General features: G+C 44.6%; 1 protein-coding gene across 1 annotated transcript; it reads right to left on the bottom strand.

Annotated features, from left to right (window-relative positions):
• Positions 1-617: 617 nt before the first annotated feature.
• On the bottom strand, positions 618-11,891 carry L3hypdh (trans-L-3-hydroxyproline dehydratase). The gene is made up of 5 exons (XM_051195973.1): positions 11,264-11,891; positions 7,798-7,967; positions 4,567-4,689; positions 4,340-4,477; positions 618-1,533 (listed from the first exon to the last, which is right to left on the bottom strand). Exons 1-5 carry the CDS (start codon positions 11,769-11,771, stop codon positions 1,408-1,410), a joined length of 1,065 nt encoding a protein of 354 aa, XP_051051930.1. The 5' UTR covers positions 11,772-11,891; the 3' UTR covers positions 618-1,407.
• Positions 11,892-12,055: the final 164 nt, after the last annotated feature.

Raw genomic sequence — 12,055 nt, forward strand, 5'->3', positions numbered from 1 at the left:
AACTAATTTTAACAGGCTCAAGGGTAAGTATTAACTGGCAAATAAAATGCTAGTAATGGGATTTTTTTTTTTTCATGTTCTAAATCTAGCAAGCAACTGGTTGTTGACAGTAAGGCTGACCCAAGGCTTTCTCAGAGGCCCCTGGGAAAGGACAAAAGGAACCTATTTTCATGTCCTTGCCCAGGGACAGACTTGGCCAGGTCCAGTCCGGGGCTGGAGCCAGGGTTTTGAAGGAGTTTCTATTCCTGGGAACTTGGCTGTCCCCACTGAAGAGACTGGAGTTATCAGCCCCAGGGACTGTGCGTGCTGGGCCAGTGATGCCCCTGAGGTATCCTGTGCTCCTCTGTGCAATACTACCTGATTAGCTTCCTGCTGACTTTGTCCCAGTGCATGATAGCTTTCTGCTAGTCCCATTTTCCCCCTGCAAACACTATTCAAGATGGTATACTTCTTAATAAATCTGTCTGGAATAAAACACAGCTTGTACAAGACCTCCTGAGCCCACCTTTCCTATCTTCTTCTTCTCTGATCTCCTGGACTTTGCTCGTCAGCACCTGTCTGTGAAGAACAACTTACAGGTCAAGGTCAGCTGGTAGAACATGAGATTCACTTCACTGTACAGGTTCAGAAATTGATTTTTACTTCACATCTGTATTTCAGTAATGTAGCATGAGTTGTAGAATCAATCCTTAGATCCAATGAATGTACCAAACACAGGGAAAACAACCAGACAACACACGACAAACAAAATAACCACTCCCAAACCAAAAAGCACCATTTTAGAGATGGCAAAAAATCTGGTCACCAGTTGGCCTTTGCAGCATCAGCCAGTGACTTTGAGGCACTTGGGTACCAGTGGGTGTGGATTACGGTGGGTCACGGCAGCAAAGGTGATGCCCCAGCAGCACCTATAAGAGGCCTGTCAAAGAAGCAGACTCCATTTGATCCTTCTAAGATTGTTTATGCCAAGTGTTGAGCACCTCCCAGCAAACCCCCTCCTCAGCATGCTGCTTTGCTTTACTCAAACTGGAATGTTAAAACAACGAACTCACAAAGTTTACTATTGTGTGTTCTTATAACTGAAGCTGTCATTCGAAGACACTTTAAGACAAAGCACTGTCATATCAGTACAGATTAAGTAACTAGGTCTTAATTTTGCCTTGCATGCTAATGATTAAAAAGTTTCTGAATTTTTAGCACTTTGTAAACCACATCAGTGATATTTATGCTCAAAGGGTTTGCAGATAGGAAGTACAATGCCTTGCAGTTAGCCATAGTGTTCTATTTTAGAAAGTGGAGAAAATTAGCCTACACGAATAGCTGGATGCTGATTTTCATGTGATACAGAGAGAACGTCACTTATTGGTAATGACTTTAGAAGGGAAACCTTAAAATGTATGGAAAAGGTCACTTGAGAAGAAAGCCATCCCTCAACGGGTCATCATCTTCCACTGTCAGGCTTGCTGTCCCCGTGTAATGGGCTTGCCCTGCAACTTCCACTATGACAGCTTTGAAGTCCCCGCACATTGCTTCCTGAAAAAAGAAGACAAAAGGAGCACACTAAGAAAACCCTGGTGGTTGGTATCTGAGGCTGGGCTCTTGGCTCTCACAGCTAGAGAAGCCCTCATGTTCATCTCTTAGGCACAGGAAGGTTTTTAAGGGGGTGAAAAGGTCAGATGTGTGTTTAGGTTAGCTGGAAAGGGGGGGCACATGGGACAGGGACTAGAAACCCAGAAACCTGCTAACAGGGGGAAAAGCTCTGATTCCTGACTGACACCTGGAGTCACTGCGCAGCAGCGAGGAGAGAGGGAGAATGCACGCCAAGTTGGAGATAGAACTGACTGCCTGGCGATGCAGACAGAGGGGATTGTGAATATGACAAATGTGACTGTGGTTTCCAGCTCGGAAGCGGCATTATTTACACCATTAACACAGATGAAAAGAGAGGGGAGGGAGTGAGAGAAAGAGAAGAGAGAGGTGGTTTGAAGGAGAATGGCACCATGGGCTAATATGTTTGGGTACAGGGTCACCAGCTGGTGGAACAGTTTGGGAAGGATTGGAAGAGGCATGTCACTGGGAAGGCTCTGAGGTTCCAAAAGTCTACTTCATTCCCAGTTACTTTTCTCTCTGCCTCCTGCTTTTGGACCAAGATGGAAGCTTCCAGCTATTGCTCCAGAGCCATGTCTGTATACGTATTACCACACTGCCTGCCCATCACGATGGTCATGAACTCCAGTCCTCTGGAACTGTTAGCCCCAAATTAAATGCTTTCTTCTCTAAGTTGCCTTGGCCATGGTGTCTTATTACAGCAATGGACACGTAACTAAGAGAAAAATGCATGAGAGAGAGACAGAGAGAGAGAGAGAGACAGAGACAGAGTAGAGAAAGAGAGAGAGAGGGATAGAAGGAAGGAAGGAGTTTTTAGTATGCAGAATTTAAGACACTTAGGTAGTAACTTAGAGATGAGTGTAGCGAACTGCTAAACTGTTAGATTGGACAGAGGTACAGGACAGACAGGGTTGAAATGCAGGTTTGGGACTTATCTTCAACAGATGATCAAGAACTGAAGTCCAGGAAGTAGATGAAATTGTCCAGTGTCATCGAATTGGAGAGAGGCTAGAAGGAAGCTAAGTACAAAATTCTGGGACCACCGAATTGGAAGGACTCCTTCAAAGATCCTGGAAGGCACAGGGCTCTTTGGTACAGTGGAGGAATGCAGTGTGGTGAGGAATGGGCAGATGTAAAACCAATAGCTGCTAATTTGCTGTGCCCTGAGTACGAAATGTCTCCCACAAGTTAATGTGTTTGAACACCTGGCTCCCAGTTGGTAGGTGCTCTTTGGGGAAATTGTGGACCCTTTAGTAGGCAGAGACTCCCTGAAGGGAATGGGTCACTGCTGGTGGGCCTCAATGTTTTATACCCAGCCCACTTGGCTTCCTGACAGCTGGCTTCCCTTTGCTGCTGTGTCTCCCTTGCCATTGTGGACCACATTCCCTTGGACTGTAATTTAGAATAAAACCTTCCATTGGGTATTTGGTCACAGAAATAATAAAAAACAGCCAATACAAAATCTTACTTGTAGTGTATTTGCTTTTCTAAATTTTAAAATAATAACCAAAATTAAAAGTAAAATGTCAACTATAAAATCCAGGTACAGTAGTTTCATTATCACTTTAATAGTGTAGGTTGGACCCAGGGCCTTGTGCTTGCCAAGCCGATCCTCCACCACTGTGGTGGCTTGAATGAGTATGTCACCGAGGAGGGCTTTGAGGTCTTAAATGACTCACACCACTCCCAGTGTGCTCTCTGCCTCCTGCTTGCTATTGGAGATGAGAGTTTTTAGCTGTTCCTGCTACCATGCCTATGATGATCTAGATTCATGTGAGGTTGAAATAAGATAGCATGCATAAAGTTCTTAGCTTGACTGGCACACAATAAAATTCCTAATAAATATAGTAGCTTATTTTATCTCCAGTCTCAGACTCTAAAGATCTAAAGATATCTATATTGTGTTCCACATCAATGCATAGAACATAAATGGTTTGGTGTATTATAAATCACTCAATATGTGGATGCCTAGCTTGAAGATAATTCAGTATTCGAGAGAACCCATAAAAACAGCTAAAGTAGATAGCTTGCTTCCGATGTTAAAAGACTCTGAGTGCGTTCATTCTATAACAGGTTTCATTTGCTGCTGAGTAGATTCATTGTTAGTACATTTGCATTTGATTTCATTACAAAACTTCTGTTTTTCACAACTCACATCTTTTATGTGCTACTATTTGAATCACAACACTTCCCCAGAACAAGTCAAAAGCTCTAATGTGGGACTTCTCAAATCTTTACACCTTAGTATTTGAGGACCTCAAGTTCTTCCTTATGCATGTTATACCTCTCAGCACTTATTGGGAATTAGAGGCATTTGTTCATCGCTTCATTTGAAAACAAACTGACTGTACAGTAACATAAATACACTTTATGGAAATAAAAAGCACTGTTTGCCAAAAAGCTTTAAATGAGAAAAGCGGCATCATTTTACAGTAGTGCAACGCCCTCTTGTGTCTGTCTCAATAGAAATGCTGGATCCTTGCCTGCTTCTGCATTTAATCATTCTCCTCTTGGGCTATCACCCATCATGTAGCCTGTGGAGAATACCCTCATTACTTCTGAGTGAGTGTCCTAGTATAATGATGAACATAGTTTTGACCCATGGAAAGCACAGTGGGTCAAACCAGAGCTGCCAACACTACACTGTGAATCGACTGTTGAACAGAAGTCTTTACAGGCCTGTCCCCTGCCCCTTCTGTCTTCCCGTGAAAGAAGCCAGAGTCACACTCACCCTCACAGCACGCCCCGTGAACACTGACCCAGTTACACTGCTTTTGAAGGCTCTGGTCTGATGCAGCTGCACAAAGCCCCTATGATACTGCAGAGCAATCCGGGCCGTCACTCCCGAGCCGGTGGGGCTTCTGTCGACCTGTTTCCAATCAGTAACGACAGGAACTGAGTGTTCTCTACCAGCTGCTTCTGGTGTTCAAGCCTAACAGTTGCAGTCTTGATACCTACCTGTTCGTCTGCAAACACGCAGATGTTGGTGGTAGGTTCCTCGCTGTAAACATCTTTCCCATCTGTTAAAATAGTTCCATACAGAAAACCAAGGTCTTCACTCTCAGGATGGTTGATTTTAAACTATAAATAAAATGACCATATGTAAATTTTTTTATTTGAATTCTGCCTCTAGAAATAATATCAATGACAGACTCTCAGACATAATTTTCTCAGTACATATCATTTATTTTATTTTATTATTTTACATGTCGATCCAGTTCCCTTTCCCTCCCTCTTACCCTCTCTCCCCCCTCACATGCACCCTGAGCCCCCTCCCCTCCCATCCCTCACCCCCATTCCACATGTAGGGCTATGCCATCCAGGTGGGGTCATGTAAATCTGTCAAGGCATTTGAAGTAGGGACTAGGACTTCTCTCCTGTCTCTAGGTTAAGGGAGTGTCCCCTCCATGGGGATGTGTCCGCAAGGTCCTTTTGTGCACCAGGAATACATCCTGGTTCCACTGTCTGAGGTCCCTTAGACTGCTCAGTCCTAGCTGAGATCCATATTCAGGGGTTCTGAGTCAGTCCCATGCTGGCTTCCCAGCTATCAGTCTGGGAGCCCGTTAGCTCCTCCTTGTTCAGGTCAGCTGTCTCTATGTGTTTCTGCAACCTGGTCTTGTCCTCTCTCTGCATCTGGATTCTAGTTCGACTCAGTATTTAGTTATGGGTGTTTGCTTCTGTTTCCAACAGGTACTAGATGAGGGGTCCATGATGATGGATAAGTTAGTTGTTGATCTCACTATCCAGGAAGGGCATTTATGGTAGACTTTCCATGGTTGCTCAAATTGTTAGTTGGAGTCAGTCTTGTAGGTCTCTAGACATTCAGTTTTCTCTTGAAACCAATAATGGCTCTCACTTTTATATTCTCTCTCTCTCTCTCTCTCTCTCTGTTTTCTATTCCTACCCTAACTCAATCTCCCTAGGCACAGTGCTTTCCTCTCTACCCCTTCTCTTTCTCCTAGTTCTCTCTCCATTCACTGCCCCCCCCCACTTCCCCTGTGCTCTGGGGGACTTGTCCCTTCCCCCTTTTGTGAGGGACCTTATATGAGTACGTATCATTTTTGAAATTACCTGTGGGATAAGTCTAAATAAATGCTTGATATTATGTTACTCTCTAGGTATAGTTTTATTGGCAGTTATGCTTCTGATGTTGAGCTCATATGGAGGAAGATGCTCTGTATCTAGCCTCAACTAATCAAGCAGGCCTATTTTATTTGCATGCCCAACACACACCCTCGGTGACTCACTGAATTCATGCTGGTTAGGCCACAGGTTGGCTATGCCAGAGCTAACACCATCCCATGGGAGGGGAGAATGTGAAAAAAGTAATCTAACTAATAATTTTAAAAAGGAAAGTTAAAAGGATTCAGAGGCTACTGGTAAGTAAGGAACAACTGGGTAGAAAGGGAGAAGCAGACACAATTTGAGGTTCCATGAAAAGCAGTGATTATGCACAGACACAGCCCAGGGCTGTGGGAAAGTATATTCAGGCCCAACGGCATAAAGCTTCCAGTTCTTGGGAGGCCCAGTAGTTGAGCTTTTCCTGGACTTCAGTGATAACTGACACTTAATGTCTGAGATCACCATATTCATCTTCATACATCTATCATATGACACTTAAACAGACCTGAGGTTCTAAAGTCCACTCTATCAAACCAAGTTAAAGAGACTGGCAAACTTGTTTCTTGTCATTGCTTAAAGTCCCATGCCTTCCTCTACTATTGCACAAGGCATAGCTCCTTCCATTGGATTAAGCTCCTGGGACACTGGGGTGGGGTTTGTCCCTCCTTTGGGTCTCCTGCACCTAACTTAGTGTCTGACATATGCAATATGTTCTTGTTAAATATGTGGTAAGAGGGTAAGGTTGAACTTAGAGCACATTAACCGTGGACCTTGCTATACAAAAGGTCTTTCCCTAAATCTGCATCAACAATATGGATGGCCAACAACTAACAAATGGATGCCCAATACTTCCGTGATGGAACCTTAATTCTCTCAAAGTACAGGGACTCTGGGTTATCTCAGATTCCACCCTTTGCCATTATCACTTGCCTCCCCATGGTCCCTTGTCTTTGCAGAACACACATCAAGTCCTAATTTTTCTGCACTAACATGCACAAAATGTCCCACCATGTGCAATGTCCATCACCACCTTTCCATGTCTAGGAACATCCACTGTGAAGTCTGAAAGAGGCACTTATAGGTAAGTTTGTCAGAAAAAGAAAAGAAAAAAAAAACCCACAAAACCCCATGTTGTTTTAACCATGGACTTTAACAGAAAGCCCCAAATTACTCATTTTTAAGAAAATCAGATCCCTTTGCTTGATTTCATTAAAAAAGGAAGTGGAGTTATTTGTATTAAATGTTTAAGCCATTATCTGTCTGATAGGATAGAAAACATGTAATTGAGTGTTAGAATTTATCATAATAAAATAATTCTATATATTGGTATTGATAACCCCAGAAAGTGGTAATTTCAAATAGTGTTATGCTGTGTATGTTCTTTTAAAAATGCCTGTTTTATGTACATTTTGCCTGCATGCATGTCTATGTACATGTGCCTGGTACTCAAGAAGCCAGAAGAGGACATTAGACCCCCCTGGAACTTGAGTTAGGGATGGTTATGAGCTGCCATGTGGGTGCTGGGAATGAACCTAGGTTCACTGCAAGAACATCCAGTGTTCTTAACCCCTTAGCCATCTCTCCAGCACAATGCTACATATTTTAATTTTTTTACATTTTATAAATTTTGTCAAACTAAAGTCTTGCTAAGTGAGCCCATAATATGATCAATATGAGTATATTAGATACCATCATGCTATTTTTTATTACCACTAATTAAAATGGCATTTAACATTCAAATATGGTAATGTTCTTTCACCTATGAGTCCTGATCCCAGGGAGATTGGCAGAATTATGCTAGAGATGAAAGAATTCTCTAGAGTCCCTCACCACCTAAAGTGTCTTGATTTTAAAAGTAGGGAAACAGACACATGGAGGTGAGCATAGGAATGTTCTCAGTGTCAAAGCTAGAATTCACAAGAGTCATGCTGAGCCCTTTGGCAGGTACGCTAGTCTTATGACTAAAGACTTGGGTGTATTCATGTCTAATCTCCATATGGGTGTGATCACTTGTATTCATCTAAGCACCAAGGATGGCATTGTCATCAAGGTAGAACTGGGACTCACCTGAGCCTTCACGGCTTCTGTCACTGCACTTGCTGCCTCCACGAGGTCCCTTGTCTTCGAAGAACACACATCAAGTCCTAGTTTTTCTGCACTAACAAATGCATAAAATGCTCCACCATATGCAATGTCTGTCACCACCTTTCCATGTCCGGGAACATCCACTGTGAGGTCTGAAAGAGGAACTTATAGGTAAGTTTGTTAGGGAAAAAAAAAATCACATTGTTTTAACCATGTTTACTCATGATTAAACTTTCACAATAAAAAGGAACTTTCACAATAAAAAGGAATGAAGCAGAAATCCATTTTCAAAATAAGAGTTGGGTAAACGAGAGAGCTATGTGCATTTTCTTGTTTAAAATGGTGGTTTGCCTAATGGCGGTCTGGACCTTGCGTTTCTCTTTGATTCTGTGTACGTGTCTGTTAACTACCCTGAGGTTCTCTTGTAGGAGACATGATAGAGTGTGAGTAAGAGATGGGGAAACTCTGGGAAATCTACCTGTGAAGACCATGAAGGAATACGTATAGTATGGAAGCCTTCAAATGGGATTTGAATGCTATTCACATAATTGTCAGTTATAGTGACAAAAGGAAAATTTTTAGATTTTTTTCTAAGCTAGGCATGTGTAACTCATGCCCATAATACTAGCACCGGGCTTGCAGGTGTGAACCACAATGCCTGCCTGCCACTTTTCTTCTTAAATGACTAAATTGCTGATATTGGAAATTGAGAGACCATCAATACATCCCATGTGCCAGACCCATATACTAGCTCCTTAAGTACTTCAGCACTGACAGACAGGTATTGTATCATAAGACCCTCCCCACAAGTCTGAGAAGCCCACCAAATAAGTGGCAGAGCTTGGGGTCAAACTCAGAAGCAGTTGACTTTGATGTCCCAATCATTTCCCCCTGAAATATGTAACCTGTTTTTAGAACTCAATCCTAAATCTATCATCTTTCCTTTCATCTATGCAAACTTATCATTAGAATTTTAAATTGATTTCCTTCAGGTAACACTTAGGGCATACCTACCAGAAGAGAATATACCATGTAGAAGACTAAAGAGTTACAGGATGAATAAAACAGCCTTTCTTCTCAAGTTCAGTTAGACAAGAGAGATAAAATCTCAAATGTCTCATGTGGTGTGAATGAGGTTGAATATCCGAGTTTTCCAAAAAATTGAAATGTGTCTCTGTGAGTTGCAAAAATGTCAGGAATGAAAGGCTAATTTGCCGGGTTTGGCTCCTGGTTCTGCTCCTCAGTACAACTTTGCTGTGCTTGCACAGAAAATGGACTTGGACTTGCTATGCCCCCTACAAGAGTGCACAGAGAGCACCCAGCAAGGTTAGTAGGCATGGTGAATGCTATAGTGAAAGCCAAAGTTTAATTTCCAACAGGAATGGCGTTCTCCAGAGGCCTAGATAGCCACAATTGCCCATCGGCACATTCTCCAAATTTCATTTATTTAGCTACTCGTTCAGCTGCTATTCATCTACAGTCTACTGTTGTAGATTCCTAGGACACAGTGAACAAAAGAAATGTCATTTATCATGAGGGGCTGCAGTGAACTCTGTAGCCCTCCCAGGTGGGTACTGCTTGCCCCTTCATTTCACAGAAAGTGACTTTCCTGAACAAGGTTGACGAGATGGGAAGGGGGTAGATCAAGGCTCTCCACCACCCCCTTGCCTTTTATGTGCTTCTGAGGATGCAAGGTTCCCTGTTCCTAGGGAGAAATTAGGTAGCCAGCCAGTTAAACGACTTCCTTCCTTCGTTCCTTCCTTCCTTTCTTAATAAAATCATAAATGACCTCCCTCAAGCACCAATCTGATTGTGTTACCATTCTCTCAGAGGGCATCGAATTGCACAGAGGCATTCTTCACCATGGGTGTTTGCCTACTAAGGTTGCTCTAAGCCTGTTCTGCAACAGTGAATTCACACCCAGGCTGATCTAGAGTTGAATTATTCTGGGAGGATCAAGAGAAGATTTTCTAAGAATGATTCAAAGACTTGGGAGAAAAGCGGTGTTACATAACCATATTCCTGGATTGACTGAATTAGCTCCCAGTCAGATGCACTGACAAATTCCAGCCTGCAGGTGTATCTGCCTTTCCACTGTGGCAAAGCTCATGCTAGAGAGCTACCCATAAGAAACAGGTAAACCATTAAAGAAACTCAATGCTTTAAGTAACTTCCCATTTTATGTTGGGCCACATTTATACCTACCCAGGGGCACATGAGCCCTGCAAACTGCAGGCTGGATGCTCTTGTTAGCGGTGGTTCTCAACCTTCCTAATACTGCGACCCTTTAATAGACTTCCTCCTGTTGTGGTGACCCCCAACCACAAAATTATTTTCATTGCTACTCCCTAACTATCATGTTGCTACTGTTATGAATCATACTGTAAATATCTGTGTGTGTGTGTGTGTGTGTGTGTGTGTGTGTGTGTGTGTGTGTGTTTTGAGGGTCATAGGAGACCGCTGTGAAAGGGTCAGGCATCCCCAAGGAGAGCCATGACCCACAGGTTGAGAACCACTTGTGCTAGAAGGACACCTGGCATAAAAGATAAAACACCAGCTGCCAGCTTCCTCTACAGATGACCTGCTTGGAAAGATAACAAAGGATCTATACTAGAGAACCCAGAAAGCCTGTTCATGTTTCTGTACGTCCAGGGAACAAGTCCATATATCTTCAAGGCTCTGCTTCCTGATGAATATTTTTTTTCAGATTTTAAAAAAATTCTACCAGCACTCAGGAGGCAGAGTGTTGGAAGTCAGCCTGTCAACATAAACGTTCCAGGGTTTCATTCAAGCCAGGGCTACAGAGTGAGACCCTGCCTCAAAAAAAAAGTCAACACGTATTCATTCACCTTTAAGAAAATAAAATTCTATTTTATGTGCTCATTTTTAACCATAAGGACCACTGGGAATAAATGAAGGAATAGACTAAGTCAGGTATCTGAGCGGTTGTCAACTTAGCATCCAGGCAAAAGCCACAATATCTTCACTTGCAAATTTAGTTCTTCCCCAAAGGCAAGGGCACTTAACAGCTGGGGAAAAGGACAGGTCATGTTCAGTAACTTATTAGGAGTAATATGTTTACCAAGCACATTCCAAGCTAGGCTAGAATCCTGGTACACACACTGTCCTTTGCTCTTAACTTCATTCTACCGTGAAATCTCCACGAATGCCTGACAAACGTGGAGTCGGGATCTTGGGTAAGAGAAGTAGGAGGCACAGAATTCTTCACTACTCCACTCAAAGCTCTCTCAGGCCTTGCATGGATGGATAGACTCTGCAAGATAACTGAATTGCAACCACCAAGACGCTGAGGCGTGTTTGCAGTAGCTTGGAATTACCTTTTTATGAATTGCGAGGGCAAGCAGGGTGGGTTAGTTGCATGGGTTTATTCAGCACAGAACAGTGGTTAGATTCGTCTGGACTGTGTCCCAGTCCAGACACCCTTTACCTGCGGCCAAGACAAAGGCCGGGACGCTGTGGAAGCGCACGGGGCCACAACTACGGCCACCTTCACATGCCACGAAGGCGGCCACCAGCCCGCAAGGGCAGTGGATGTTGACCTGTGCCTCGCGGGCGCCATCTGGGGGAGCGGGCACCAGTCCGAAGTCAAGAGCGAAGCGGCCAAGCGCCAGCACTGCGTGGCCGCACATGGAGCTGTAGCCTTCGTTGTTCAGGAACAAGACACCCAGGTGCGCGTCGGGCAGCTCGCTCGGCACCAGGACCGCCCCGTACATGTCCCGGTGGCCGCGGGGCTCGAACACGAGCCGTCGCCGTACATAGTCGAGGTGCTGACGCATGTAGCGCCGCTTGGCCAGCAATGTGGGCCCGGCCACCTCCGGACACCCGGCGTGTACGATGCGCAAGGGCTCGCCGCCGGTGTGCATGTCCAGCACCGTCAGGACTGGCGTCCTCACGTCGTGCGGGGGCAGCCGGGCCGCTGCCAGCGCTGCCTCCATTGTCTGCGTCCAGGGGTTGCTGCTCGGCACAGCGGTGCTTTCTCCAAGCGGGGGATAAACGCAAAACCCACGGGAGAACGTGCAAGGGCGGTGGCCACCTCAGGGCCAGGCCTCGGGGCGGAGATCACTCAGCCAGCGACAAGCGCCTGGAAGTTTAGCCTGGGAGCGCCCGCCGGGTTCCGAGGACACATGGCAGGGGCGGGGCCTCGGAGACTAGACACGCGAAGGGGGCGGGGCTAAGACTAGCCCGCCCACGGAGGCTCCAGGGCTTGACCATGCTGCAG

Source organism: Phodopus roborovskii, unplaced genomic scaffold (genome assembly GCF_943737965.1).
Source record: "Phodopus roborovskii unplaced genomic scaffold, PHOROB, whole genome shotgun sequence".
NCBI lineage: Eukaryota > Metazoa > Chordata > Mammalia > Rodentia > Cricetidae > Phodopus > Phodopus roborovskii.

What these genes read in the sequence shown, in the direction of transcription:
- L3hypdh (XM_051195973.1), bottom strand. Translation starts at nt 11,771, where the DNA reads ATGGAGGCAGCGCTGGCAGCGGCCCGGCTGCCCCCGCACGACGTGAGG. An exon ending in GGCCTTTGTCTTGGCCGCAG is followed by an intron (nt 7,968 to 11,263) that starts GTAAAGGGTGTC and finishes TTCCTCTTTCAG; the next exon opens with ACCTCACAGTGGATGTTCCC. An exon ending in CAGAAGCCGTGAAGGCTCAG is followed by an intron (nt 4,690 to 7,797) that starts GTGAGTCCCAGT and finishes TTTTATTTATAG; the next exon opens with TTTAAAATCAACCATCCTGA.